Genomic DNA, 27,144 nt, shown 5'->3' with positions numbered 1-27,144 from the left:
ACTACAAGGTAAAATAAATTCTTCCTTCTTTAAATTCATTTGGCTGTGGAATTTTAATCACAGCAACAGAAAACTAGAGAGTACAGATACTGCACAGCAAGACTTCATGTAGATTAAATAAATGCATAAACATTCCCCCCCCTTTCAGCTGAAATGAGTGTGTAGAATGTCTTATGTTCATACTCAGAGTGAATTATTTTCCACACTAGGGCAGAAGTTAGTGTAACTCTGCATGTTCTCCATCACCTTGATTTGTGTTGAGATTTTAGCTCTTGAAAACCCCCTTAGGGCTAATCTGCAGGAGACATGATTGTAATGTGATTGCTCTCCAGGAAGAGGGAGACTCTATAATTTGACTAGTGTCCTGTCTGCTCTAATAAGTCATACTAAGGACATTTTTCCAACCATTCATACATTACTAAAAACCTAGCTTGTATTTCACCCAAAGGAGAGCTTTGAAACCTTGCAGAATATGCTTAGTCCTAGGGAAGATTTCTCCTTGCTAGCCATTTAATTATATTAGAGATTTTAAAGAATGTGTTTCTGCATATATTGTTGAATGGAAAATATATGTTTGCTGGATATGTTAAAGTATGAAAGAATATCTTTATCATTTCTTTGATGATATTTCAAAAAAATTTATATTCCCAAAACAAAACAGGTTATTGTTGTCACTTTTGGTTGCCTATCAAAACTGAGGATAAGACTCAAGAGCTGAAGATGCTCACATATTTGTCACAGGGCTTGAAGAAATCAAACTGTTACTGACTAGAAAGCTTCCTGTTAGCTGGATAGATTGTATAGTACCATAAGGTGGTATTTAGGAGGCTGGTGAATGGGGGAATCATTAACACTCTCACTCACCTGTGAACCCTATGAACATACCCAGGGTATGTCCACTGCTGGGGATAATAGTGGCAAGGATGTTCTGGGAGTAACCAAGTACTTTCTTATTGGATTCAAGGCCCATTCCACATTACAAAAATATGCAAATATGACTAAGAATCTATGGTTGAGGAGCTCTTAGTTCCTGGGTGTGAACTTATTACTGTTATTCTGCAAAAAAAAAAAGGCATGTTATCAAAATGACTTCTAAATTTGTAACTCTGTACCTATAGATTAGTGTAACTTTCAGACTTATCAGAGGAGTTCTTTGTGGCCAGTAATTAGTACAGGAAGTTACAACTGACAAAGTTCAGCAAATAAGTATCTGTGGATACTCAGGCACAACCTGGACATCTACATCTCATTTGTTTCCCAAGGTCCAGGGATCAGGGTTCAGAAAGATAGTAAAGACCAGAAATCAGGGAAGACTGGTACAGTCTCTTATGGATATGGCAGGGCTAACATACTTATGAGTCCATGCCATCCATAATTGCCTGTACAAGATCAAACAAGTAAAAGTAGAAAGAGGTTCCAAATACCCACCACTAAGAGAGAAGCATGCTTCATAACTCAGGTACCACATCATAACTTCTGGGAGACAAAAAGTCCATTTTCTTTAAGGATGTGGTATCTAATGAATGATGACCTAGTGTATAGGCCCACACCCATGAGTATATGACCATCAAAAAAAAACATCAAAAAGTTGGGATTTGGGAAAATAGAGGGGGTCTGAGAGGAATTAGATGGAGGAATGAATAATGAATATTACCAAGATGTGTTGTGAAGGTTAGTTTTTGTCAACTTGATTACTTGAGAAAAGAGAACCTCATTTGAGGCACTGTCTCATTAAATTGGTCTGTAGGTACATCAATGAGGTGTTTTCTTTCTTTTTATTTTCTTATAAAGGAAAACATTTAATTGTGATGGCTTATAGTTCAGAGGTTCAGTCCATTATCATCATGGTGGGAAATGGCAACTTGTAGGCAGACATGGTGCTGGAGTGGTAGCTGAGAGTTCTACATCTTACAAATAACAAAAAGTGATTTGTGTCATTGGGTGTGGCTTGAGGATATATGATATCTCAAATCCTGCTGCCACAGTGATCACTTCCTCCAACAAGGCCATAGCTACTGCAAGAAAGCCATGCTTCCTAATAGTGCCACTCACTTTGGGGAGCTATTTCCCCCCAAACTACCACAAACTGTGTCTTCAAAGGGTACTTCTATAATTCTATCAGGCCAGCTGTGTCAGAATGGTGGGGAACATGGTAAGGTCAGTAGATTCCATGATCATGGGCCCATTGTCCTACTGCACTGGCTGTGTAGATATTGATGTGAAAGGACCCAGACCTCTTTGGATAATATTTTCCCAAGCAAGTGGGTTTGAGCTGCAGAAAAAGATAACTTAACAGGCTAAGGAAATCAAGTCAATAACCAATGTTCTTCTAGGTTTTCTCCATCAAACCCCCTCCATAAGTTTTTGCCTTACTTCTTCAATGATGAACTATAACTTGTAAGCCAAATAAAACCTTCCTGCCCCACATTAGATTTAATCACTGCTTTATTATAGCAATGTAAGTCAAACTAAGACATACATAGTAAGAAATTCACAGAGAATTAGTAGAAGTATTACATGTTCTCCAACTTAATTTAATTTGTTCTTAGATCTTCATATCTTGATTTCCCTGTGAACATTGGATATTAAAATTTACAGTTAAGTGTCCCAACCAAACCTGATCTTTTGTATGTATTTTCTGATCATCATATTTAAAACTTTCTCATGCTTATGACACACATGATATCAAGGTCATATTATTCATACATTGTAAGAAAAATGAGACACTGAATTGAAGGAACTCCTATGCCCGCACAATTATTTACTGGCACAGAAGAAACTTGAATTCAAATCTTTATGGGGTCCAAGACAAAACATTTACACATTTCCTAATATCTTGCAATAATTATTTTGATAAGAATAAACTTTACTGTGGCCACATTTTACAATGTAAGAAATATGTTATCGGCCACAGCAAGCATTATGCTTTCCTTACTAGGAATCATGTTTTATATACCACAAGGAATTATTTGAAATTTGTAATGTTTTCAAGATTTAGCCAAGTGCTACTAGTCCTTCAGGTGAAGACATATCTATTACTCACTGAGATACATACATCTCAGTACAAAGTATTGAGAATCTAGATACCTACAGATGTTGTACTCAATGCAATACAAATGTGAGTAGTTACCTTTTAGAACTATTAAATCTCGAGAAAAATCTGTAATTCTGCAATTCCATGACAACTACTTCACAACAGCTTTATGTCAGAATATGCTACATGGAAAATAGTGCTAACAGTAACTTCACATACATACAGGTTTCTTGGTTCACTATCATGGCCAGCTCACAATTATGTAAACATGTGGTACATGTTTTTAAAATCTTCTTTCTCCTGTTTCTGATGGAAGTCCACCTTATTTTCTAAGTTGGGGCTCACATTGTAAACTCTTTCTCCCCTACATGATATACTTTCCAGTCATATTTTCTCATCATAAATAGAAATAAGGATCAAAATAAATCTGTAATATGACTTGAAATCTGGAGAGGTACACCTCTAGCAGTCTTATTATTATCATCGTTGTTGTTGCTGATATTGTTCAAGATTGTTTTGGCTCTAATGGGTCTTTGTGATTCCATATGAAATTTAAGACTATGTTTTTAAATTTCTGTGAATAATTGTATTGAGAGTTTGATGGGAATTGCATTGAATCTGAAGATTGGTTTTAATATGATAGACATATTCACATATAAATCCTCTAATCCGTGGTCATGGAAGGGCCTTCCATCTTTTGGTATTTTCTTTAGTTTCCTTCCTCTTTGTCTCAAAATTTCCATTGTGCAGGTCTTTCTTTTCCTAAGACACTTTTTAAAAATCTATTAGGCCTGTTATTTGTGGTAGTTTGAATCAGAATAGTCCCCATAGGCTCATATATATTTGAATATTTGGTCCCTGCAGGGTGAGGCTATTTGGAAGGATTAGGAAGTGTGGGCTTGTTGGAAAAGGTATGTAACTACCGGTAGGCTTTGGGACTTCAAAAGTCTATGTTATTCACAATTAACATTCTCTCTCTGGTAGCAGTTGTTATCTGAATGTGTGAGCTCTCCAATACTGTTCCAATGTCATGCCTGTCTTCCTGATGTCATGCTCCTCCCCACCATGATAAGTCCTAAGCTCCTCCTCTGAAATTGTAAGCCCTCAGTAAACACTTTTTCCTATAAGTTGCTTTGGTAAAGATGTGTCCACAACAATAGAAAAAATAAATAAGACAGTATTGTTTTTCTGATTTGTTTCTTTATATATTGTTAGTGCATTGAAGGCTACAGAATTATGTATATTAATTTTGCATCTTGTTCCTTTATTGAGAGTGTTTATAAATTGTAGAATTTTCATGGTATAATATTAGGGATGTTTGATTTATAGAATCATGTTACTGGCAAATAAGAATACTTTTACTTCTTGCTTTCTTATTTATATCTCCTTTGTAGCATTCACTTGTCATATTATTCTAGCTAAGAATTTACTATACTGAATATAAATGGATACACTGGAAATTCTTGCATTGTTTCTGATTTTTTAGTGCTTTGAGTTTTTATCTTTTTAAATTTTAAAATAAATTTTCATTTGGCTGATAACACTTAGCAAGATTAAAATCATTAAGGTAGTAACTAGTAATGTTCAAGTGGTGAGTTCACTTCCAATTCCTGTTATAGCAGAAAATTAGGCACATCTTATTTATTCCTCAAAAAAATCTTTTAATAGGCAGAGATGAAAATGTAGAGGATGCTTAAGACATTGAAGTATCTGTGAGATATTATAACAGTGGTTATAATGATAAGCACATGCCCCTATAAATTTGTCTGAAGTTAAATAATGTATACCACCACAGGTGACCCATAATATAAAATATGGACTGAAGATTAATATATATCACATTAATATATATCATATATATCATAATATATATATATTTATATCAAGTAGGTACATATAGCAAGCATACTACTCTCACAGATGCTGATAATGAGAGAGGATGGACAAATAGGAAAATTATGGGAAATTAATATCCATTCTGCTAAATATTTTTGTGAACTTAATATTGTTCTGAAACAATAGATTGTTAAAAATTATTTTCTGAGTGAAAGAAATATATAAATATATCCCCAGGAACGTGGGTTTCAGTGAGGAGACCTCGGGAATATACAGGACCTCCTGTAGTATTTCAATACTTATCCCTAGCATAGTTATGGACTTTGGGAGCCCAATCCACATAGAGGGATACTCCCTGAGCCAAGACACACAGGGGTGGGGCTAGGCCCTATCCCAAAAATTACGATAGACTCTGATGACCCCCTATGGAATGCCTCACCCTCCCTGGGAAGCAGAAAGGATATGTGATAGGTAGAGTTTTAGTTGGGAGGAGGGTGGGCATAGGGCGCAGAGTTCTTGCTGACTGTATCTGGAATCAGAAACCTTCCCTAAAAGTTCTGCTATTTTATTACTGACAAGAGATGTGGGGGTCAATTTTTTTAATGTTTTTCTCTGCACCCAGGTGCTTCAAGTAAATAATACCAATCTTGTGTACATTCTTCAAACTTTTAGAAATTCCATAATCTACATTCCAGTATTTTAATTTTTTTCTCATATGATTTTAAATTCTCTTTTGTGCCAAAAAAAGCTAATTCTTATAATTTAGATGAATGACATGACTCTTTCAGTATGTTTTTTTTTTCAGCTTCTATAAAGTGGTCATCAGTTAATGTGGTCATTATTACCTAAGAAAATCCGTATTTTAATTTGGTTGTTCCATCTTTTTACTATGGGATCTAAAATTTCAACTTCTTATTTGGATTATGGATGCCAATACAGTGGAAGCTACTGAATCAAATAATCTCAACCAAATTAGCTTTCTGTGTTTAACATGCAAATAATGATATCTAATAAATGTCAGTTTGGTATAGTCTACTGCATGCATTTATACAGAAAATTCTATTGGAACTTTTCATTAAATTAGTACAATCTCTTATGTGTTAACTTTTTGCACCAGGTCCAAGGAACCATCTTCCCAGCTCCAAATTTCAACCCGGTGATGGATGCCCAACTGCTAGGGGGAGCACTACAAGGATTTGGTAAGCCTGGGAATCTGTGCACTGGTTATTGTGCTGTCCTTCTTTACCGTGTGGTAACATGATAGCATGCATGTAAAATAACTAGAGGACAGACACAAGAACATAGAAGTAGAGGAAAATAATAGACCATGATGCTGTAGGGAAATTGCAGTTTGTGTCCTGAAATAAAGTCCTCATGTCCTCAAATGTCAGTCTGTGTACTCTCACGTAAAATTCCAAAAGCAGTAAACAAAGTCAAAAGCAAATGCATCCTCATGACCTCTGCACTTGTTTTCTTTCTAGCCTATGTCTGTTGCTACTTACTCTTGTCGCCAAATCTAGCATCCTACACTCCCAGATGGTTCTGTTTGTTCACACCTCACAAATTGTCCTAATATAATTGCCTGGGATGCTATTCTGTCTCTGCTCTGTTTTTAACCTAAATTCTCCAAATGAAATCCTTTCTGCATCCTTCTTTGAGCCCCCAGGCTCTACCAACTGTGCCACCCTGGGCATCTTTCTTCCTAGCCACTTCCTCCTTGACCATCATTTGTCTCATGCCAGTCCATTGTAATTAGAGAGTGATCTGTGAGTTCCTAGCATGTGGTATTTGGCTTAACAAATTCATGTTCATCAGATGAGTTCAGGGTTTAGAAAAGGAATTTACAAAAAGAAGAGAAAAATAGCTTGCTTTTAATTCTTTAACCTGTAAGGAAGGGAATTTACAAAAGGAAAGGAAAAGGAAAATAGCTTGCTTTTAACCTTTAAGATTCAATGTAAAACTATTAAATATTCATGAACAAAACTCACTCTTAAAAGACTTCTAAGTGAGCAGGAAGATAAACACAAAAGATATAAAGAAGATATAAAAGAAATAGTACTACTGACCTACACTGTAAGACCCAGAATGGTTTTTCAGGACTAAACAACTACACTTAAAAGAACTGGGATTGTCATGCAATTCAATCTTGTTTGTAATTCAAATAAAAAAGACAAAAATAAATAGTTAAAGAAAAACATTCAATCTGTGCATAAGAGAGCAAACTCTTAACATCATGGCATGATTACTTTACAAAATCATTCTCCTCTCTGTCTCTCTGTGTGTCTCTACAACTGTCTCACCTCTCTCTGTGTCTCTCTCTGTCTGCTTTTTCTCTTTCCTCTATGAATGCACACTACACACCCACACACCTTTGTGTTTCAATCACAAATAGCATACCACACATAGGAAAATAATGGAGTATATTATTTCTGAATTTGGCTTTAGGAGTTGGCAATCATTTCATTTCTTTTAAAACATCAACAGTCACTAGAAAAACCACAGATACAAATTAAGTTTTTCTTCAGGATTCTGACTATGATATATCCTTTACAACTAGAGCACTGAGCAATTTGGTCACACACAGAAAAAAATAATAATAATGAATAAATACATTCTTTTCTCCAGTTTCAACTATCCTGTCATTACCATCAGAGTGAAAGTCTGACTCTCATGAAGTTTGCTTGTGTGGTTTAGGCTGACATTTTTCAGAGTGTTTGGAGTTTGATGGCACAATATCTGGGGAGCATTCCAGAACAAAAATAGTTTCACATGTATCAAAGGCCTGCAATTTTTGATGATTTTGGTCAAGTGCAAATGGAAAAGATAAATCAATGTTTTGCCCAGATAGTCTTAATTATATAATTCTTAAACAAAAATGGACTTTAAGGTATATGAAAATGAGGAATTTTAGCAAAAATTGCAGGAAGATGCTTAAAATGTATTTATTCAACCTAAAACAGAACTTCTTAGGCATGCATCTCCTAATAATACCACCAGATTCTCAATTCACCACCAGCTGCTTATTTATTCATGCTCTGAAAAGCTGTTTTTGTTGATATCATTATTGTTTGTTGGTTTCTTTGTTTTTTGTATTTATAATCTGTAAGCATGTATGTTTTCCGAATCTCCATGTGACATTGGAAAATTGAAACCATTCTTAACCTATATCCATAAATCTTAACAAAGGAGTACACAAGTCAAAAGTAATCTGTTTTGAAATACTCACACTCAGCTAAATGTGGCCACTTTTCCCTTGTGAAGGATCTTATTCACCATGCTAATAATCACCAGACTTTGCAGAAATCCTTCACCAAACTGAAAAAGTTTCTTTTGATTACTACTTTGGTTAGAATTTTTGGCATGAACATTTGTCTTTGAACTTTGAAGTATTTACCTAATTATTATTTTATCAATAAATCTTGGGAGTCAGGTATTGGGGTAAATAGTTCACTGATCAGAGAAATGGCAGAGTAGTGACTAGTAACCTCTTTCCTTCCTCAATCCAAAAGGTCAGAGAATCTCCTAAGTCCATTCCTACTATTTCAGTGGTCTTTTTATATGTCCTTGGTCCTCCAAAACCTCTATGGCTAATTTTGGTCAGCTAGTAGCTAGCTCCATCCTATGATTCAAAATAAACTTTATTGTCATTCTGGGGAGTGTCAGAGTACACTCAAATTATCCCACAACATTGTATTTTGTCAAATGCTTTTTCTACATCTTTCCTTATAGTCACATGAATTTGCTTCTTTAAACTGTCAATGACATAGCCTACACTGGTTGTCTAATGTTAGACCTACATATAATTCTTCATACATACTGTTGTATTCAATTTCCTATGTATTTTTTTTTGGAGAGGGAGTTGCATCTTTGTTCATGAAAGATTTTTGTCAGGAGTTCACTTATAATGTCTGCCTCTGGTTTGGACATTAGAGTAATACTGGTTGGCATCAGAACATTTCAAGTATGCAGAAGAAATTACAGACAACTGGTATTTCTTCTTTTAAAAATTTGTCAGATTAATTATTAAAATATCTAATATTAATACTTATTCTGCCAGACTATTAATTATTAATCCAATTTCATATATATATATATATATATATAATATATATATATATATATACATATACATTCAGATTGTGGATTTTCCTTGTATAAGTTTGACTACATAATATCTTTGAAGGAATGGATCCATTTATCCAGACAATTAAAACATGTAGCATAGAGTTATTTATAATGTCCCTTTATTATCACTTTATGAAGTCAATGAGTAATAGACTCTCTTTCAGTTTTTTATCAGTATTTTGTTTCTTATATTTTAATTAACACACTTTAATAACATTTTTGAGATCCATTTAAAATTATTATGCAATAGCTCATAAAGCATAAGTGAACAAAAACCACTATAATAGCTAATAAATGCAAAGTAAATCTGAGAGAAAATTTGTATGTAATCTCAGCAGAATAACAAAACCAGATGAATATAGTAATTCAATAATTTCTATGATTATAAGAATAACAAAATGGAAATCATTGAATAAATCTTCTATTCATTATTCATGAATAACTTTACAGTCTCCTTTTTCTTTTTAATTCATCCATCTTTCTGTTCTCTTATGAAAAGGATAGATGGATAATAGACAGATGAGAGGTAAATAAATAGATGATGATGTATAGATAGATGATAGATACATACATAGATAGATATATAGATAGATATATAGATACATAAATTGATACATAGATGCATAGATAGATGATAGATAACAAAGACAGAATTTACATTTCTGAGTTTTCTAAGATAAATACCCTAAGATAAAGGAGGTCATAAGGCTTTAGATAGAAATTAATCTGCATTAGCCAAGCTGATACAAAGGTTAAAGTTATCTTGGTCACTCCACTCTGAAATACAACATAATGAAAAGCAATTTTGATACATGGTTTCAATGAATGTTTTGGTGTAATGTGATAATGTAATACTGTGATATGAATAAGTGAGGATACACAACACAGAAAGACTGCCTAGGTAATGGGTGAAGGACCATGTTCCTCCCAAAGTTTCACCCAACTAAAGTATGTAAACACCTTGTAATTTCATTATTTCCTTCTGGGTTATTCCCTTTCTTTTGTGGGTCCTACAAAAACAGCCCTCTTTTCAGGACACGTGTTCATTATGAGCCACGTATGTAACTGTGCTATTGGAAAGACATGGTACTCAGTTATTACTCAGGAGCTTGAAAGTCAAGGAGGCGCTTTTTCAGGAGGGTAGACTAGATAGCTGAAGAAAAGCTGTATTTTTCTTACCTTCTTATGTTTCTTATGGGATTTTAGATGGAAGGAATGAAATGTATATTACTAGCATTAATGGTAGAGGGGGGAGGGGGAGAGAGAGAAGAGCAAATAGGATTCTTCAATCATTGCTAATGATATCCAATTGTATTTAAAAGTAAAATACTAACAGGGATAACACCTGTCCATTGGTTAGTTATGATTAGTCCATAATGGAGAGTCTTCCTAGCTACTGAGTAAGAACTTCCTTGATATTCTGTTATTATTCATTCCTAGAGTGCAACAAAGACATGCTGATCGACATCCTAACAAAACGCAGCAATGCACAGAGGCAGATGATAGCTGGAGCCTACCAGAGCATGTATGGCAGGGTAAGACTTCTTTACCTTGACCTATTTCTATAGCAAGTGCCTGAGTATCAACCCCCTTCTCAGAGAAATGGACCTATTATTTTCCTCACTGAGCACAAACTTTTTAGAACTCCGCACTAGTTAAAAACTGTCTTGTTCTTAAATATTTCAAGGAATAAGAGCATATCATGAAACACATATATGTATAAGGTATATCTGTACTCATGGTGTCTACTTGCACTTTTCCAATTCATACACCTTTCCACAAATGAAAGGCTGGGTAACCTTTTATGCCACTTGGTCCAATTAGGCTATAAGTGTTGAGCTGGGAAGGCCTATATGGAGCTTTAGGGGAGGCATAGAAAGAACTAATGATCACTAAGGTCAAAAAATAATATATTTTCCTCCTCTCTGCAGGTCCTTGCCCAGCTCTGAACCAGTATGAATTTTCTCCTACCTTTTCTTCTCCACAGCATGCAGTGATGGAGACCATTAAAAAACGAATGGCAGTTTAAAAATAGTTTAAGGCAATAAAACTATCCATGTTTTAAAGTAATCACATTCTAATTTCAAAGAAAGTACCATTAAGGAGTCTTTGCTTTTGTTATGCATTTAAACCACAGATTCAGAACAAAAACTCTTCAGGCCAAAAGGGTCTGGAATAGCAATTACTTTGTCAACTGAACATTATCGATGAAACACTCTCATAAAACTTTCTCTGCAGAGTTAGTCAGTATAAATTGACTCTGTCTCTAAAGCTCAGCCTTTGAACAACCATAACACACATAGCAAAAGGTAGTCCTGAGTTTTAGAATGGTTAATGATCCATAAAGCTCTGCAAGTAGAGAGATGGGTTGAATTAAGCCAAATGAGAAGACAGTATACTCGTTGTCCAGATAAAATTGTTACCTCAGCTTACACTCCCAGAACTGACTTTCTTGCAAACAAAATATAAACATAATCAAAATAATACAGCTGTTAATCTATTAAGATCTAAATATGTACAGTCCTCTAGGTGATGCCACTTCCTGGGAACATTTTTTTTTAATTCAAAGGTGTACTTACATTTTAGGTTTTCATATGACAAGTTAATTTAGGCAAAAAAAAATACTGTGTGCATCAAACACTGCAACATCATGACAAAGCAGATTAAAATAAGACAAGACTTCCTTAGACTCAAGGAATTTAAAAACCATTAAAAAATACCCTGCACTGAAGTGAAATCCTTTTCACTAAGGTCTTAGAGTTGTTTATGCTGTGTATTTGCTGGACAACTGGACAATCGGCATGTCATGGCTTGTCACTGAATTACTGAAGAAGTGGGACAACACATAACCAGGCTTGTCCATCATCTCAGAAATGTTGTCATTCAGTCAGCTGTCAAGCCCTGCCATTTATCTGTCCTTCACATTCTTCTCTTTCCCTCCACTACAGATTTAGATCACGATGGTTTTGGCTCAGACTAATCCTAATTGGCTCCTTCGACCAAACCTCTAGCCTCTCCCCACCTTCCTCTTTGCCTAGACCAGTCCACTATTCAACCTAAATCCAAAATGAAGCAAAGCCTAAACTATCTCTAACATTTATTCTACTACTCCATCATAAATATCTGTGTGTCCATGGCATAATATCAGTGTGTGCATGGCACAAACCTGAATCCCTTCTTGCGATATGGGAAGCACTTATCTCATTTTCATTTTGCGTCTTCATTGTTCTCTCCCTCCGTATTCCTTCCCCTCTACCTCTCCTTTGCTCACTCTTGGTCTGTCTTACACATGATTGATGTATCCTCCAGGAAACAGCTATAGTTTCCCACAGCACTCCTGCCTGCTTCCCTATCTTTTGTCATACTGTTTCATCTGTCTTCAGGAGCCTCCATTTTCATTGCCTTGGCTGTACCCATAACTATACCCATAAAACTTCTGCAAACTGAACACCCACTCCTCGAATCCAGTAGAATCTATCCCATGAGCTTGCTTGTGTCTGTTCCTCATTACCAGTGTCCTAACTTGGAATAACTTTTATTCTGCCATAGCTTAGTATAATGTTTTCTTAATACTAGGACTCATTGATTGATGTCTGTTGGATGACTGTGACCTCATAGCCAATTGAAGCTCCTCCAGTAAGATGCAGTCAGTGGTTGGGTACTCCTGAAAAGCTGCCCAGCTTGTCATGTGCTCTCTGCTCTGAACTAAGTGCTTCCTGCTTGGGGCCCAGTGATCTCTGTACATAACACCAGGATACTGGCTATTGGTTTGTGTTTATGGCTTACCAAGTTGACAGTAACATGTAAAAAAAAAGAATAGGGACTGGCTTATTTTGTGCCTTCACTCTAGAACTCAGGCCAAGGTCTAACATGGAGGAAATTCTTCATTTAGAATACAAGCCAGCCTAGTGAATTATGTGTTTGGCATAGATGTCAGTATAAATAATGAGATTGCACACTAGTCTTTCCCACCACAGCAAGTGATGGGCTGTTGACAATGCAAAAGGACCAAGATATCAGGAGAAGGCTACCCATCCATGACAAGCTTGACAACCAGACAATAGTCCCTCAAGGAGTTCAACTGGAGCATTAAAGCAATTCATGTTCCTAGTTTTCACCTGTAACAGAAATAGTCAGCTCTGAAATATTTTGATTTTTTTTTTTTTTGAGTTTTTGAGGCAGGGTTTCTCTGTGGCTTTGGAGGCTGTCTTGGAACTAGCTCTTGCAGACCAGGCTGGTCTCGAACTCACAGAGATCTGTCTGCCTCTGCCTCCCAAGTGCTGGAATTAAAGGCAAGCACCACCACTGCCCAGCTGAAATATGTTGATTTCTGTCAATTATTTAACCACAGAATTGATTGTATAATTTTGTGCATGGCCGCAACAAAATCACATAATCTCCATGAATTTGTTCCTTCCACAGCCTCTCCTTAATGCCCTTTGTTCTCAACTGAGAATTACGATGGTTGTCAAAGACAGTGAACCCACCCACATTCTTCAAGATTTTGCTAAATTTCAGCTATACCAGGGAGTTTATATATTAGACACTGTTACCTATTTCAAGGCATATACCAGCACTCATAACTCCCCTTCCTGTTCTTGTGTAAGCATGTCCACAACACTCATCTTACTAGATCAACCTATTCTTATTCATGATGTGCACCTCCCTCTGAAATACAAGCTCCAGAAAAGAAGGAATATGTGTTTTATTCACCAGTCTGTCTAGAGCACCCACTATACTGTCATGGAATCATGGCCCCTAAAATGTATATGTCAGAGCCCTACCTCCCAGTGTGATTATATCTGAGGAGATAATCCAGTGAGATAAAAAGGTAGATCCTCAGTACAGCAGGACTTCTTTCATTATGAAGAAAGAGAGAGACCAAGGGAATGTGTGTGATGTAAAGGAGGCAGCTGTGTATATGCCAGGGAAATGGACTTCAGGAGACACCAAAACTATTTTCCAAGACTGTGGACTTTTCGCCCTCCACATCCCCAGACAGAAACTCTGATATTTCTGCCTGTGATATCCTGCTATGGCAGCCCAAGCTATCTAGTCCCACTGGCACTATATACATAGATGTGAGTTATGAAGAACTCATTCTTCAAATTCATCTTGTTCTCAGATAGGTGTTCACTTTTTGTCCCTAAGATTCATGGTTAAAAATATCAATACCTGAAGAGTAGGATAGGTAAAAAGTGGTTTTCTAGAATTTATCTGATCTACTTTATAACTAGCCCTCCCTATTATGAGAAGAGTTATTTCTCCTTCATACCTCATCTCTAGTTTGGGGCAGTAGATGTACTTTTAGCTCAAAGGCTAAATGAGCTTAATTGCATAGTTTATCACAAATAAATAGTTTATAAATAACTAATGGTAATTAAAATGTGTTAAATAAACCTCCTATAAAACTGGAAAGTTGACAGCAAAAATAATTTCTGAAAGTTTTCTAAAGAAGCAAAGTTCCAAAAATTCAGAAAATCACCACTGCAGTTTTCTTATTGAAATGATTTATCTTTGGAATGACTTATATAGAATCCACTAAGGCAGAAAGGAAGAACAAGAGGAGAGGGGAGGGAAGAAAGTAAAACTGACTGTTCAATCATTTCGGCATTAGTAGTGGCCACACTTAGCTTCAAGTTGTTCTGTATGTAAGGCATTCAGCAAATGCACACTTACACCCACAAGCATTATGATTCCTGTTCTTCTCAAGTTACCAGCAACACTGGAAGATATGAAGCCTATTCAGTATAATCAGTTCACCATAATACAGGTGCAACTGAAATCTCACTGCAGTGTTAACCATCCTATAATACAGGCACAACTGAAATCTCACTTCAGTTCTAGTTTACCCTTTTTCCCTGATCAAATGCAATGGTGCTCTCTTTCCTTGTTTCTTTTATAGACAAGATGCTACTTCTTTGCAGTTAGTACTCTGAATCCTTTATGATCTTTTCTTTCAACATGTTGCATTTTTATGTTGATATGTAGGCATTTATATAATTATCCTAGTTATTTCTTGAGATTATGCTAGTAGATTTAAAATGTTTTATTTAAATACACATATTTTATATAAGATGATTATTTTTATACTTGTAATATATGTAGATATATGTTAAAATTGCATACCTCTATATTGTATAGACATTCATTGAGAACTACAAAGGTTATACGATTTTAATTTGTTTACAAGATAGCAAGTGAATCCATCCATAGCAAGATGACATGGATGTTGGTACAAAAGACTCTTGACTAAAAGACAAAAGAAATTTCAAGACTCTCATTAGCAATGATCAAACACCTCTCAGGTGCTTGTGGTAGTTCCCTGAACTATGTGAAGATGCTCTCATGTGGAGGACGGCATTGTAGCCAGGAAACCAAGAGATTTGGAAAACGGAAGTCTTTTAAATGGGCAGAATGCTTGGCTGTCTTTACTCTTTAGGGAGACCTTACCTCTGTCTTCACAGAATTATGAGAACATCCTTAGAGAATTAGAATGAAAGAGGAAGTCAGTGTCTCACTGTATATAATATTTATAAATATAAGAGGGGGAGAGGACTGCTCCCTGCCTGAATTAATCCCAATTTCTATGCAACTCTGACAACAGCTGACATATTACTACTGTTCTAAGTGTAATCCACTCTAACTACTCCAAAAAACAAAATTTCCCAGATAAGCAATCTGTCTTAGTCTTCATTGAAGCTCCTATAAGCAGGACTCTGCATAACACAGGAAAGTAGGATGGCATATTATACCTAACAGTAGCTTCACTGAGTCCTAGACCCAATGAACTAAACAATTCTACATGTCATCAGGGACAAGTCTGAAAACTCCAAGTGTCCTTCTTTTCAAATTCAGCACCCACCAACTTGCTATTTGGCTTGAAATTTTAATCTGGCTCATTCAGTGTGGTGTATTAGATATGAAATTCTTTTCACCTTGGCCATAAGAAGAAAGTCTAAGGTGGGCCTAAAATCTGTAATAATCTTAGCTGTTGACACTGTGAATTTTTCTGAGGTCAAGATAATGTGATCAAGCATCCCAGCCCTGCTCAAGGTGACAAAGCTATTGTTCTTACTTTACCAACAGAAACATGTCACCTTCAATTTGGTAGCTCTACCTTTACCTTCTGTTTATATTGTCTCCAACATATAATGAGGACTATTGCTTGGAACTGTTAGGTGTGGGAGGGACAAGGTCATTTTAGGAAATTTTATAAAACAAATATGTCCTACAAAGAGATAGTAAAACAGAGTAGAAATTATTCTTATATATTCCAGGACTACAAGTATCCTGAAAGTGTACAAGTAGGTAAAGCAGAATTTCATTAGAATCCCTATGCTCAATTTTGGTTAGGCCCAGACATTAGTGTGGTGATTTATTATTTATGATTTATTAAAGCTTGCCTGGGGATTCAGAGAGAAAAGCCAACCTCAAGCTATACAGATCAGGCAGTGGTGCTACACACACCTTTACTCCCAGGACTCAGGATTAAGAGGTAGATGGATCTCTGTTAGTTCAAGCCCACACTGTCTATACGAAATTGATCAAGTCCTAAAAGAAACCGCTCACACAAAGTTGATGTCAGCACTTGGGAATCACACAACTTCAATCCCAGGACTAGGGAGGTGGAAACAGGAGGATATGGCTGGGAGGAGAAAAGAATATAAGGAGGTCTTTTATTTATTGTACTACAGGTTAGCCAGGAGGAAAAAAAAATGAGCATTAGGCTTAGGAATGGTACTGTTAGATTATCAAAATTAAACATGAATCTACATAATTTTGCTCCCCCTCATTATGAGCATTGTCAAGGAGGAGGCTAAAAGGAGGTGACACTTTTCCCTTGCACTGCTGTAGTTGTGGACCAAATGTCCTCCTGGGCTGAGTCCACCAAAAGGAAGGAAAGGAAACAGTCAGAACTCTTTTTAGCTTTATCAATTAAGAGCATACACCTGGTGGAGAACACTGGAGGTGTATGAAATGTCTGGATTCTACTCCATTTTTGATATGCTCTTGTAAAAAAAAAACCCTGCAAACAAACACATACTATGGTAAATCAAGAAAAGCTAAAATGTAGCATGGATTAGTTTCAAGGACCACGATCATCTGTGACTAGAAACAGACCTGAAATAGCAGCTGTGAGTTGAAAATTTTTAACTACGGGTAGCCCCAAAAAGGATCTACTCTGCCAGGAGTGTGGGGCAAAGCCCTGTGAGCTGACTTTATTTCTGCAGAAAAAAAAAACTTATTAAATTTAACAGAAATCACCTAGATTGGCAAGCAATGGAAACCTTGGCATTTAAGACACGGAAGACCTCATTAGATACCTAGTTGATGGTGAGGTATGTTTCATGATACCAAGATTGCTGACAGACTTCAGGGGTCATGGTGTAATGTGGGGAATTGAGTCTAAATTACTGACTAGACTCCAGATATTCATCAAATATATTCATCAAGGAGAATATATCTTCCCATGGCTGCAAGAATGACATCAAAGGTTATTAGGAGAAGTCACAATAATTTCAACAGTTACAAACCTGATGAAATATGCAATTTATAATTTTCAAGCATTAATCTAAATCAATCAGTCTAACAGCCCAAATGTGAGTGACAATGTTAAATTCATCAAGGAGGGAGTGGGTACACAGTCACCAGAGCTGTGACAACAGCATTGGTTATGGCCCTGGGTAGTGATGGTCCAGTTCTACATGACTTAACTACCTGTGTCACATGAACTAATAAATAGTTTCCTATCTGCATTACTGCCCAACATTTCACTTTAAAATCCAAAACAAAGAATTTTTATAACTTGTCCCTGCTTTCCTCAGCACGATCAAGGTCAGCCTATTTCCTTATCTCCGGATTTGCAGTTTTCTCCTGTTTTGTTTTGTTTTGTTTTTTTCTTCAACTGTTCCTCTCTCCATTGCTGGCCAATGCTTTCTAAAGACTGTTTGGTATAGTTTAGATTTGTACTGAGAGGGACAGACAACTCTTGGATTGGTCAGGTTTCTGTCACTTACAGCAAAGTATCCGAGACAATCAACTTATAAACAGAAAAATATTTATAGACTCACACTTTTGGAAGTTCGAATGCATTGGCAAGTGACCCTGCTTATTTTGGACATTTGGTGAGTGCCACATCATCATAATGAAAGAATGTGGCAGAGCAGAACTGCTCATCTCATAGCTGGGAAGGAAAGGGAGAGGGTGGGAGGAAAGAAGGGTAGATGTAGGGAGGGAAGGGCAGGGGACAGAAGGAGAGGGAAGGGGAGGGCAGGGGAAGGGAGGGGAGGGCAGAGCAGAGAAAGGGAGGGCTGGGGCTACTATTTTACCATCTCCGTGCCCTGGATGGATGACTTAAGAAACTTCCAAGGTCCCACCACTCATGGGTTCCATCACCTTTACATAGAGGTACACTGGGAACCAAGCATTTAATGTGGGAGCCTCCAAGGAACATTCAAGATCCAAACTGTCCCAAATTCAACATGCTGTGTTTCTCTAGAAGACCAAACGGTCATCATTCTCATCAGACAAAAATCAACAACCCATGTCTCCATAGAAACTAAAGAGGTAAATAAATTGTGACAGTATATGTGGGGTGCAGCTATGTGAAAGAATATTCTCTTGCTGCAGCAAAGTATCACAATTCTCACAACCAAAAGTCTTTGCAATGAAACACAACTGTGTGTTTGTACAGGGCTCACACCGTGAGTAGAATTAAGACAGATTCTACCCTCCACTCTATGTGCTTGCCTTTTGAGTATTCAATAAGACTCAAAAGGCCTTATTTTGTGATTAATTAGGAAAAGGAATTTAAGTTAAAAAGCACATGAAAGGGTTCCCCTGAGTCTACTCAAACAAAGAAAATGTCATACTCCCACCTTTGACCCCATTCCACCGTTAGAAGATGCAACTAAGAGAAATCACAGATGAGAAACTATTGTTTTATTTTTAATTTAATCTGAGTGGTGAGAATGAGTTCGGAGGTAGCACAGAACAGCTCAATTTGAAGAGGAAGTACTCATTAGCTTAATGGAAGGGCAAGTTGTGATTCCAGGGGAGCCTGTTTCACGGGCAGAAAAGGAAATCAGAGGCAATGAGGCTGGGGAAAGTCACTCTAAAGGCTGCACCTGAGAAGTTATTTATATGACTCCAAGGGAGAGTTTAAGGCTCTAATTAGGAAGCAGATTTGAATGCTCCTCTTTGAACTTTCCAAGTATCCTTATTTAAACATACAATTCAATATTTATCTTCCCAGCTGAAGGCACAGTCTCCTTCCTGGTGCCCTAATAATAGCATGCTATTCCCACCTCAGCAGGCCTCGCCCAACTGTGTGCACTGTGCTCTGGTTAGTACCCTGATTTCTTTACCCTCCACTCAAGGGAGGCTGCTGGGAGCAGAGATTGCTCTCCTGGTTTGTTTTCAAACTGCCAAGAATGACTACAAACAAGTAATTGTTGAATTGCATGTTGCCCCCTATCCATTCATTTGCACACTTTGTTCTTATTTTATAAATACTTAGTAGTTAGCAGGCACAACTCCATGGGCTCATGAAAGAGCCATGAACAAAGCAGGTCAAACCTGAGCCATGATGGAGCCATACTGTGCCTTGGTGAAAAGGACCATTACTTTGTAAAAATATGTCAGTTTGAAGACAGTATGTACTGTGGAACAAAGACAAAGCCAGGTGAGAAATGCAGGGAGTGCTGAGGGTGGCGCTCAGGACTAATTGGTTATATGAGTTTTTCAGAGAATGGTGAGGAGTGAAGATACATGGTGGAACAACGTGAAAGGTGGAACAAAGGTCAAAGTCAGGTAGCAGAGCAGCGTAATGCTTATGCTAATCCTGTGAGGAGGACTGTTCTTTTCTTTACTCATAGATGCAATTTCAAAGAAATTTAATAATACTCTTTTACTCTCATGCCAATAATTTAAACATGATTAGAAACTATAACATGGTGCCAGTAAAGGATGTCTAATATGGCTTCTTTCACTAAATTGTAATTTGAAATTTTAAAAATTAACTTTCTCTCTCTGTGTCTCTGTCTCTCTGTGTCTCTGTCTCTGTCTCTGTCTCTCTGTCTCTCTGTCTCTCTGTCTCTCTGTCTGTCTCTCTCTCTCTCTCTCTCTCTCTCTCTCTCTCTCTCTCTCTCTCTCTCTCTCTCACACACACACACACACACACACACACACTCACACACACCAAAATGTAGATATATATCGCCATCTAGTGGCAATTCTAATCTCTGTGGCAGTGAAATACATGTTATTTGTCTACAATTGGTGTACCATGTAAAGAAACTAAAGATGCTGTTACATACATTTGGGGATGAGAAGAGTGATCAAACAAATGTGCTGTGCTTAAAGACTAAATCAAAGACTTGGAAGCTCACATTATCTTCAACTTAAATAGTAAGTCTATTCTCTGCATATAATCAAAAGCTATTTCTTTTTCCACATCTATTTACTTACATGCGTGTTTATTCTTTTATTATTATGAATTCATTTACATATTACTGTAACGATAAGTCTTTCTGCTGAAGCTGCCTGAGTTCCACCCGCCAAGTTAGGGGCCCAAGTAACACACGGAGATTTATATTATTTTACAATGCTGCTGGCCAATTGACTAAGATTTCTTATATGCTATCTCTGTCTTAATTATCAACCATAATCCTAAGACTTATCTTATGGAGGATGCCTTCCGATGGCGTCCTCTTCCCGGGCTCACATGGTGGCTCTAGAGAGAAGGAGGAACAGCAAAAGGAACAACGTCCTTCTTGCCCTTGCTTATATACTGAGTCTGTCTACCATGTCACTTCCTGCCTGGATCTTTTACTACATTTCCCAGAATCCTCCTTTACTCCTGGTCCCACCTATCTTGCTTCCTCATTGGCCAAACAGTACTTTATTTATCAACCAATAAGAGAGACATATACTCAGAAAGATGTCTCCCATCATATTACATATATTCTACCTATGTGTTGTGTATACAACACTATCATTTAGCTACATGTTGAGTTTAAAATTTTTTTGAAGCCACTCATGTGTTAATAGATACTGAAAAAATATATGCATATGAAACTTAATCACATATCTAGATCATTATAACATAATAAATTCAAAATTATTGGGACATCAAATAAGGAATAAACAATATTAGAGGAATGCTGTTGGGCCAGGAATCAATTCAATTGTTACACCTTTACATCAGCTGCCTGAGTGTCCTTCTCTTCTTAATGGCATATTGAATCCGTCCAAATACACTCACATTTTCAATGCACTATATCATATTTCAGTGACCACAAATTCCTTGTTCACAAAATACATGTTGCCTTCACTGTCTAGGCTCCCAATACCCTATAAACCATTACAAAACAGACTGCCTAGGCATATAGCCATAATCACAGCATACAGGAGACTGAGGCAGGAGGATGGAGAATTCAAAACCAACCTAGGCTATACAATAAGACTATTAAAAAAAACTGCAAAGATATCACATCCAGCACTACTTACAGCTAATCATAGGTTAGATATAGAAAATCCAAATTCTTTTCACATCCTCACTTCAAAGTCCATTCTTGGAGGCAGCAGAAATAAATGGTGGTTATTTAAGCCCTCATCCTCTCCCCTATAATTTGTTCATGTCCCTGTTTTTTCAGAAACATTCCTCTGTACACTTGAAAGCAGGTTGGAGTAAGTAATGTCTGAGTCTCCACATTTTGATTTCAAACGTACCTGATATTGAGATAGAGTTAGTTTGACAATTTCATATACACATATTACTTTCCTTGTAAATAGAGTCAGACCATTTTGAATTTATTCAAAATGTAGAGTAGAGTTTCTTATGCCTTAGTAATAGTGCAAAATACTGAATACTACTGCACACTTTTAAGTAGACTTGGATACATTTTATAGGTTTTATCAAAACACAATAAATTTTAGACATCTCTCAGTTGTCCTGATAAATACTCAGAAACTTAATTTAGAAGTTTTTAATTCCTTCATATACCAAAAAATAGAAAGCAAAAACTAAAGCATCAGTTTAATATATTATACTGTCATTCACAGAACTAAAATCTAGCATGTATGTTTTTCTCTTTAAGGATTTAACATTCAATACCTTAAATAATATGGATGTTATTTGAATAATTTATATGATTAACCAATTTATATAAGCTTTTAGTCCACTAAATAACCAAGTACACCCTGCTAAAACATAAAGAGGAAATAAAGTAGAACATGTATTTTATTTAAGGATTGATTAGTTCTTTCCAGGAAAACCAAAGACTCCAAGCTGAAATGTTTTCAGGTCCAATGTTTATTTTTACAAGGAAACCAAAAGAAGCATGAGAGTTGGTGAGAGAGTACAAAAAGAAATGGCTACCGTGCTGATGTGACTAAAATTTCCATCTATGTCATTCATAGACGTAATTAAAACAGTCATTTCATTCCAAACCCTTGAGCTCATTGTCTGGTGTAACCCAAAGGTATGTGTGTGTCAAAACCACACTTACCATCTGGTGATAGAGAAAGGAAATTTTCATAGAAGACACCTTACAATCATACCACTCTTGTAAATTTGATGAGTCCTATATTTTTATGTTTGCTTCTTCCTCCCTAGGACCTGATTGCAGATCTGAAGGAGCAACTTTCATCTCACTTCAAAGAAGTGATGGTGGGCCTGATGTACCCCCCACCATCTTATGATGCTCATGAACTCTGGCATGCCATGAAGGTAGTGACTGACCCTATAATATACCTAAGACGGGGCAGGCTCAGATTTCAACAAAGGAGCGACTTCATCAGCATGCTCCTGCAGATTATGTTTGGGGAGACAAACAAGAATATCTAATATGTAACCATGGCAATACTGTGTTAAGAAGAGAAATTCTGGGAAAAGGGAGTCTTTGAGGCAAGAGGCTGGGGCCAGCCTTTTCTTTGGTTGTAGAGAATCGGACAGACTCAGTCATCTCCAAGCTCAGTTCCAACAGCACTGAGTGAGTTAGCCTTCCATGCTTCTCAAGTTTGTGTTTCTTCCATATGCATTTTCAAATTGAGGAAGATGTGCTGAAAATCATGAAAATCTTTAAAAGTTTACTTGGAAACATTTAGCTCAGGATCAAAATAAAATACTGAATCAGAGGCAAAATATCAATGATGTTATTTTTATGTCCTTAAATTAAATACATATGGGAAGTATTAATCAGTGCATTAAAATTTTACTTTGAAGTAAGTAAGATCTTAAAGAAAAGACATGTTTATGAAATAAATTACAGGTTTGTTACAGATTTTATTTTTTTGAGATTATGGGAGAAAGGACTTCTTTCAAATGCTGCATTAAACTCCTATATACTGTGAAAAATCCTCCCATAATTTGCTTATCAAAGACCAGATCACCACAGTATTTGACAGACCTGAGGCAAGAGACAACAAACTAAAGATACATGGAATTTAGCCATAATATTAACTGATCAGAACAGTGATTCTATAAACTTCAGAGGAATTCCAACCAGTCACATTTTTTTCAAATTTTACATGCCAATCCCCTATTTCTTGTGAAACTATGTGAAAGAAAACTGTAAGATGAGGTCATATGTGACTGTTACGAGGGAACCAGCAAGCTTTCTCCACACTTCACAAAATGGTAACATGTCCCAGGGACCTTCTGAAAGAGATGTGCTACCTTTAAGACTCACAGAGTGTATGCTCAAAGATCCTGCAGAACACAGCCAGATTGTCCAATGTTGAGACAATCTGAGGACAGTTCTACAGCCAGTGAGATGAAGCACAGGTCACCAAAACGTATTTGATAAATTATGAGACCTATGTTCTACTTTCAAACTGCTTAGTAGCCAATATTCCAGCAACACATGGGGTTTCAAATTCCACTCCAGAGGAAAGGGAAGCACTTAGTGGGTTTTCCCAGGTTGATTAGCAGTGCACATACTGTAGTTCTAAGTAAAGAGACAAAATTGTTACAGATAGCATCATTTTTCCAAGGACATTAATCAGTGGACAGTTGGCACAAACCTGAGAGGGAGCTGACTTTTTATCCTGAATGCACTTTCTTTCTCCTCTGCCACCTCTAAGAATACTGTGAAAGCTTTGTTCTTTTTTTGTACAGAAAGTAGTCTATTGTTCCAAATAAAAGTGTCTTCATATTTCTCTGTGACTTTTAGGGTGCAGGCACTGATGAGAATTGCCTCATTGAAATATTAGCTTCGAGAACAAATGCAGAGATTTTCCAGATGCGAGAAGCCTATTGTTTACGTAAGGAAATTAAAAATACGTATATATTATGTACATATACAACCATGCTTTTCAAGTAACCTATGAAAGTACTCTATTTTATATATTTTAAATCCTTGTGAGGCACACTTCTGTTTTATTTTGCTGTCACTGTGATTAAAACACTGACCAAAAGCAAGTAGAAAGGGGTAGTTTATTTGCCCTACAGGTCACAGTCCATCTCTGATGGGGGTTTAGTACAATAACTCAAACAAGAACCTTGAGGAAGGAACTGAAGCAGAGATTGTGGGGGAACACAGCTTACTAACTGGCTTGCTTCCCCTGCCTTGCTCAGTTACCTAGCTGGTCCAGTCCAGGCTCATCTTTGCAGAGATGGCACCATTCATACTACACTGTGCCTTCCTACCTCAATCAACAGTCAAGAAAAATTCCACTACAGACATGCCCACACAAGGGTCTGAAGGAATCAATTTTTTAAAGGAGGGTCCCTCTTCCCAGATGTGTCAATATGACCACCAATATTAGTTACAACAGGCACTCTGATGTTTGAAATATAAATCACTGGAGTAGAATGGGGTTTTGGGGGTGGGGAGCTTGGAATAGGTGGGAGGGACAATGGGGAGGTTGAGCAACTGGTACACTGTCATATATTGGAGGAATAAGTTCTGATACTTCCTGAAGAGGACAATAAAGAGCAATAATAATAATGTACTTTATACCTTAGTGTAGCCAACAGAGAGCAGTTGTATCATATAAAAATGGTAAGTTGTGGATAGCATTACACAATGTACTCATGGGTTGAAACATTATATTGCACCATATAAATACATACAAAAATTAGGTATCAATCAAAGGACTAATTATGGAAGCCAATAAATATAAGATCATGACTCACTGAAAACCAATTTGCTCATTACGTAATAATGATGATTCTCACACTGAAAATGAAATAAATCCCTAGGGAATCAAGCAAATTTTCCTTTAATATGATTACAAGTATCTATGAGTAGATGCATTAGTATGACAGGAAGTGCCCAGCACCTCAATTCAGAGGTGTGTTGTCCTTTACCCAAGAGATACCTTGAGTGTAAAAACATACAACAAACGGCTACCATTGCTCAACAAATACATCTTTTAACTTTACATAAATGTCCCCATCCCAACAAGTTACCTCAAAATTAAAGCTTTTCACATTTAAAATAAAAAGATAATTTTCATATGAAAAATTGTGCAATACCTTGATTTCCACCCCTTTGTGTATTATGAACATCAAGCATTCCTCACAGTCAACCCTCATGCTTCCCAAAAATAAATCAAGACTTTTCCCAAGTGGAATGAAATAAGAACTGTCACTTAAAACATTAAAATGAGGTGGAGCACTTGGGAGAATGGGTAGTCCAGCCAACAGTTTACAGCATGGCATAAACAACCCTGATCTACAGAATGAGAGACTGCAAAGTGTTCTTTTTCACTGTTGGCTCAAAATGATCTTTTCAGTAAAACAGACCTAGGCTGATACTACAATTATGTTACAGATATCTTTGACATACTTTATGATACACAAAAAACCCAGCAAACTGACTAATGGCTTCCTTATCATTAAAGTTCAGCAGTATTAGCTATGTAAAGCCCATTGATAGGAGGTTCTGTAATCAGTTACACTTTTAATGTGGATGTTTTATTGCCCAGAATACAGCAATAACCTTCAAGAGGACATTTATTCAGAGACCTCGGGACACTTCAGAGATACTCTCATGAACTTGGTTCAGGTATGACATTGTGAAATCAAAACATCTTATACTATTTAAAGAACAAACACATTTCATGCTCACTAAATATAGCATAAAGTCCAGTATAGTACAGCTAATGCATACATTTTACATAATAACATTTACTATTAGCCAAGTTAGAGTCACTTGACTTACACATGTTATATATACGGATATATATTCACACTGGTGCATACAAATGTGCACCAGTTCTGTCTCAAAACAATGTAAATCTACTATATTCCAAATTATTATAAGCACATATGCATGCATAAATTTATGATTATTTAGAGAACTTATAACTTTACTTTTAAATTTATAACTTAAATTAGAAATCTACTCCATCTTTTTTGTAACTAAAACAAATTATGTATATGGGTGCTTTGTCTACTTGTGTATCTGTGCACTACATGCATGCTTGGTGCTAGCAGAAAAAGTCATAAGATTCCACTGGGGTTCCAGTGGTTTCCAGCCACCATATGGATGCTGGGAATTGAACCCAGGTTCTCAAGAAGAACATTTGGTACTCTTAACTTCTGAACTGTCTCTACAACCCTGCGTTCCATTGTTTTACACTAGTAGATGGGTTGGAGACATATAAATTTCCTGCACTGATACTCTGTACTTAGTGTTATGTGGTAAATAAATTGATTTCTCATCTAATGCAACCAAACAGTATAATACAGATATTCTTAGAGTAATTCTAAAAGAAAAAAGCAAAGAATTTGGTACGGGTGTTGAGATGATAGATAGATAGATAGATAGATAGATAGATAGATAGATAGATAGATAGATAGATAGATATAAACAAAGTGCTTTCCTATCTTCGTGAACACCTAGGCCTGATGTCCAGCACCACAAAAATGTGAATGTCAATGCGTGTGCATGTGTGCCTGTGCACTGATTGTACAAGAAAGCAGTACATTGAAATGCTTACTTGAATTTGCTCCTATTGTAGTTTTCTGCCAGTAAATGATCTCAGTGCAACTTGTATAAGTTACATTGTGCTATACATTACCAAAAGAGGAACCTCACTTCTAATTAAAAGCATATTTTGTCATTTATCTTATTTTCTATAATGACTAAATGGTATGTAATTACTTCTACCCAATTAACATTTCTCAACAACAC

At 36.5% G+C, this 27,144-nt stretch overlaps 1 protein-coding gene across 1 annotated transcript in view; it reads left to right on the top strand.

Annotated features, from left to right (window-relative positions):
* Positions 1-2,137: 2,137 nt before the first annotated feature.
* Positions 2,138-27,144, top strand: part of Anxa10 (annexin A10) — a 44,862-nt gene continuing 19,855 nt past the window's right edge. Inside the window, exons 1-6 of the mRNA XM_027394107.2 lie at positions 2,138-2,152; positions 5,988-6,069; positions 10,436-10,530; positions 22,617-22,730; positions 24,175-24,265; positions 25,934-26,013. Coding sequence (XP_027249908.1) covers positions 2,138-2,152; positions 5,988-6,069; positions 10,436-10,530; positions 22,617-22,730; positions 24,175-24,265; positions 25,934-26,013 — 477 coding nt within the window. The remainder of the gene's footprint in view (positions 2,153-5,987; positions 6,070-10,435; positions 10,531-22,616; positions 22,731-24,174; positions 24,266-25,933; positions 26,014-27,144) is intronic.

The sequence above is a fragment of the Cricetulus griseus genome (assembly GCF_003668045.3).
Source record: "Cricetulus griseus strain 17A/GY chromosome 1 unlocalized genomic scaffold, alternate assembly CriGri-PICRH-1.0 chr1_0, whole genome shotgun sequence".
NCBI lineage: Eukaryota > Metazoa > Chordata > Mammalia > Rodentia > Cricetidae > Cricetulus > Cricetulus griseus.
This window is presented reverse-complemented; position numbering and strand designations above follow the sequence as displayed.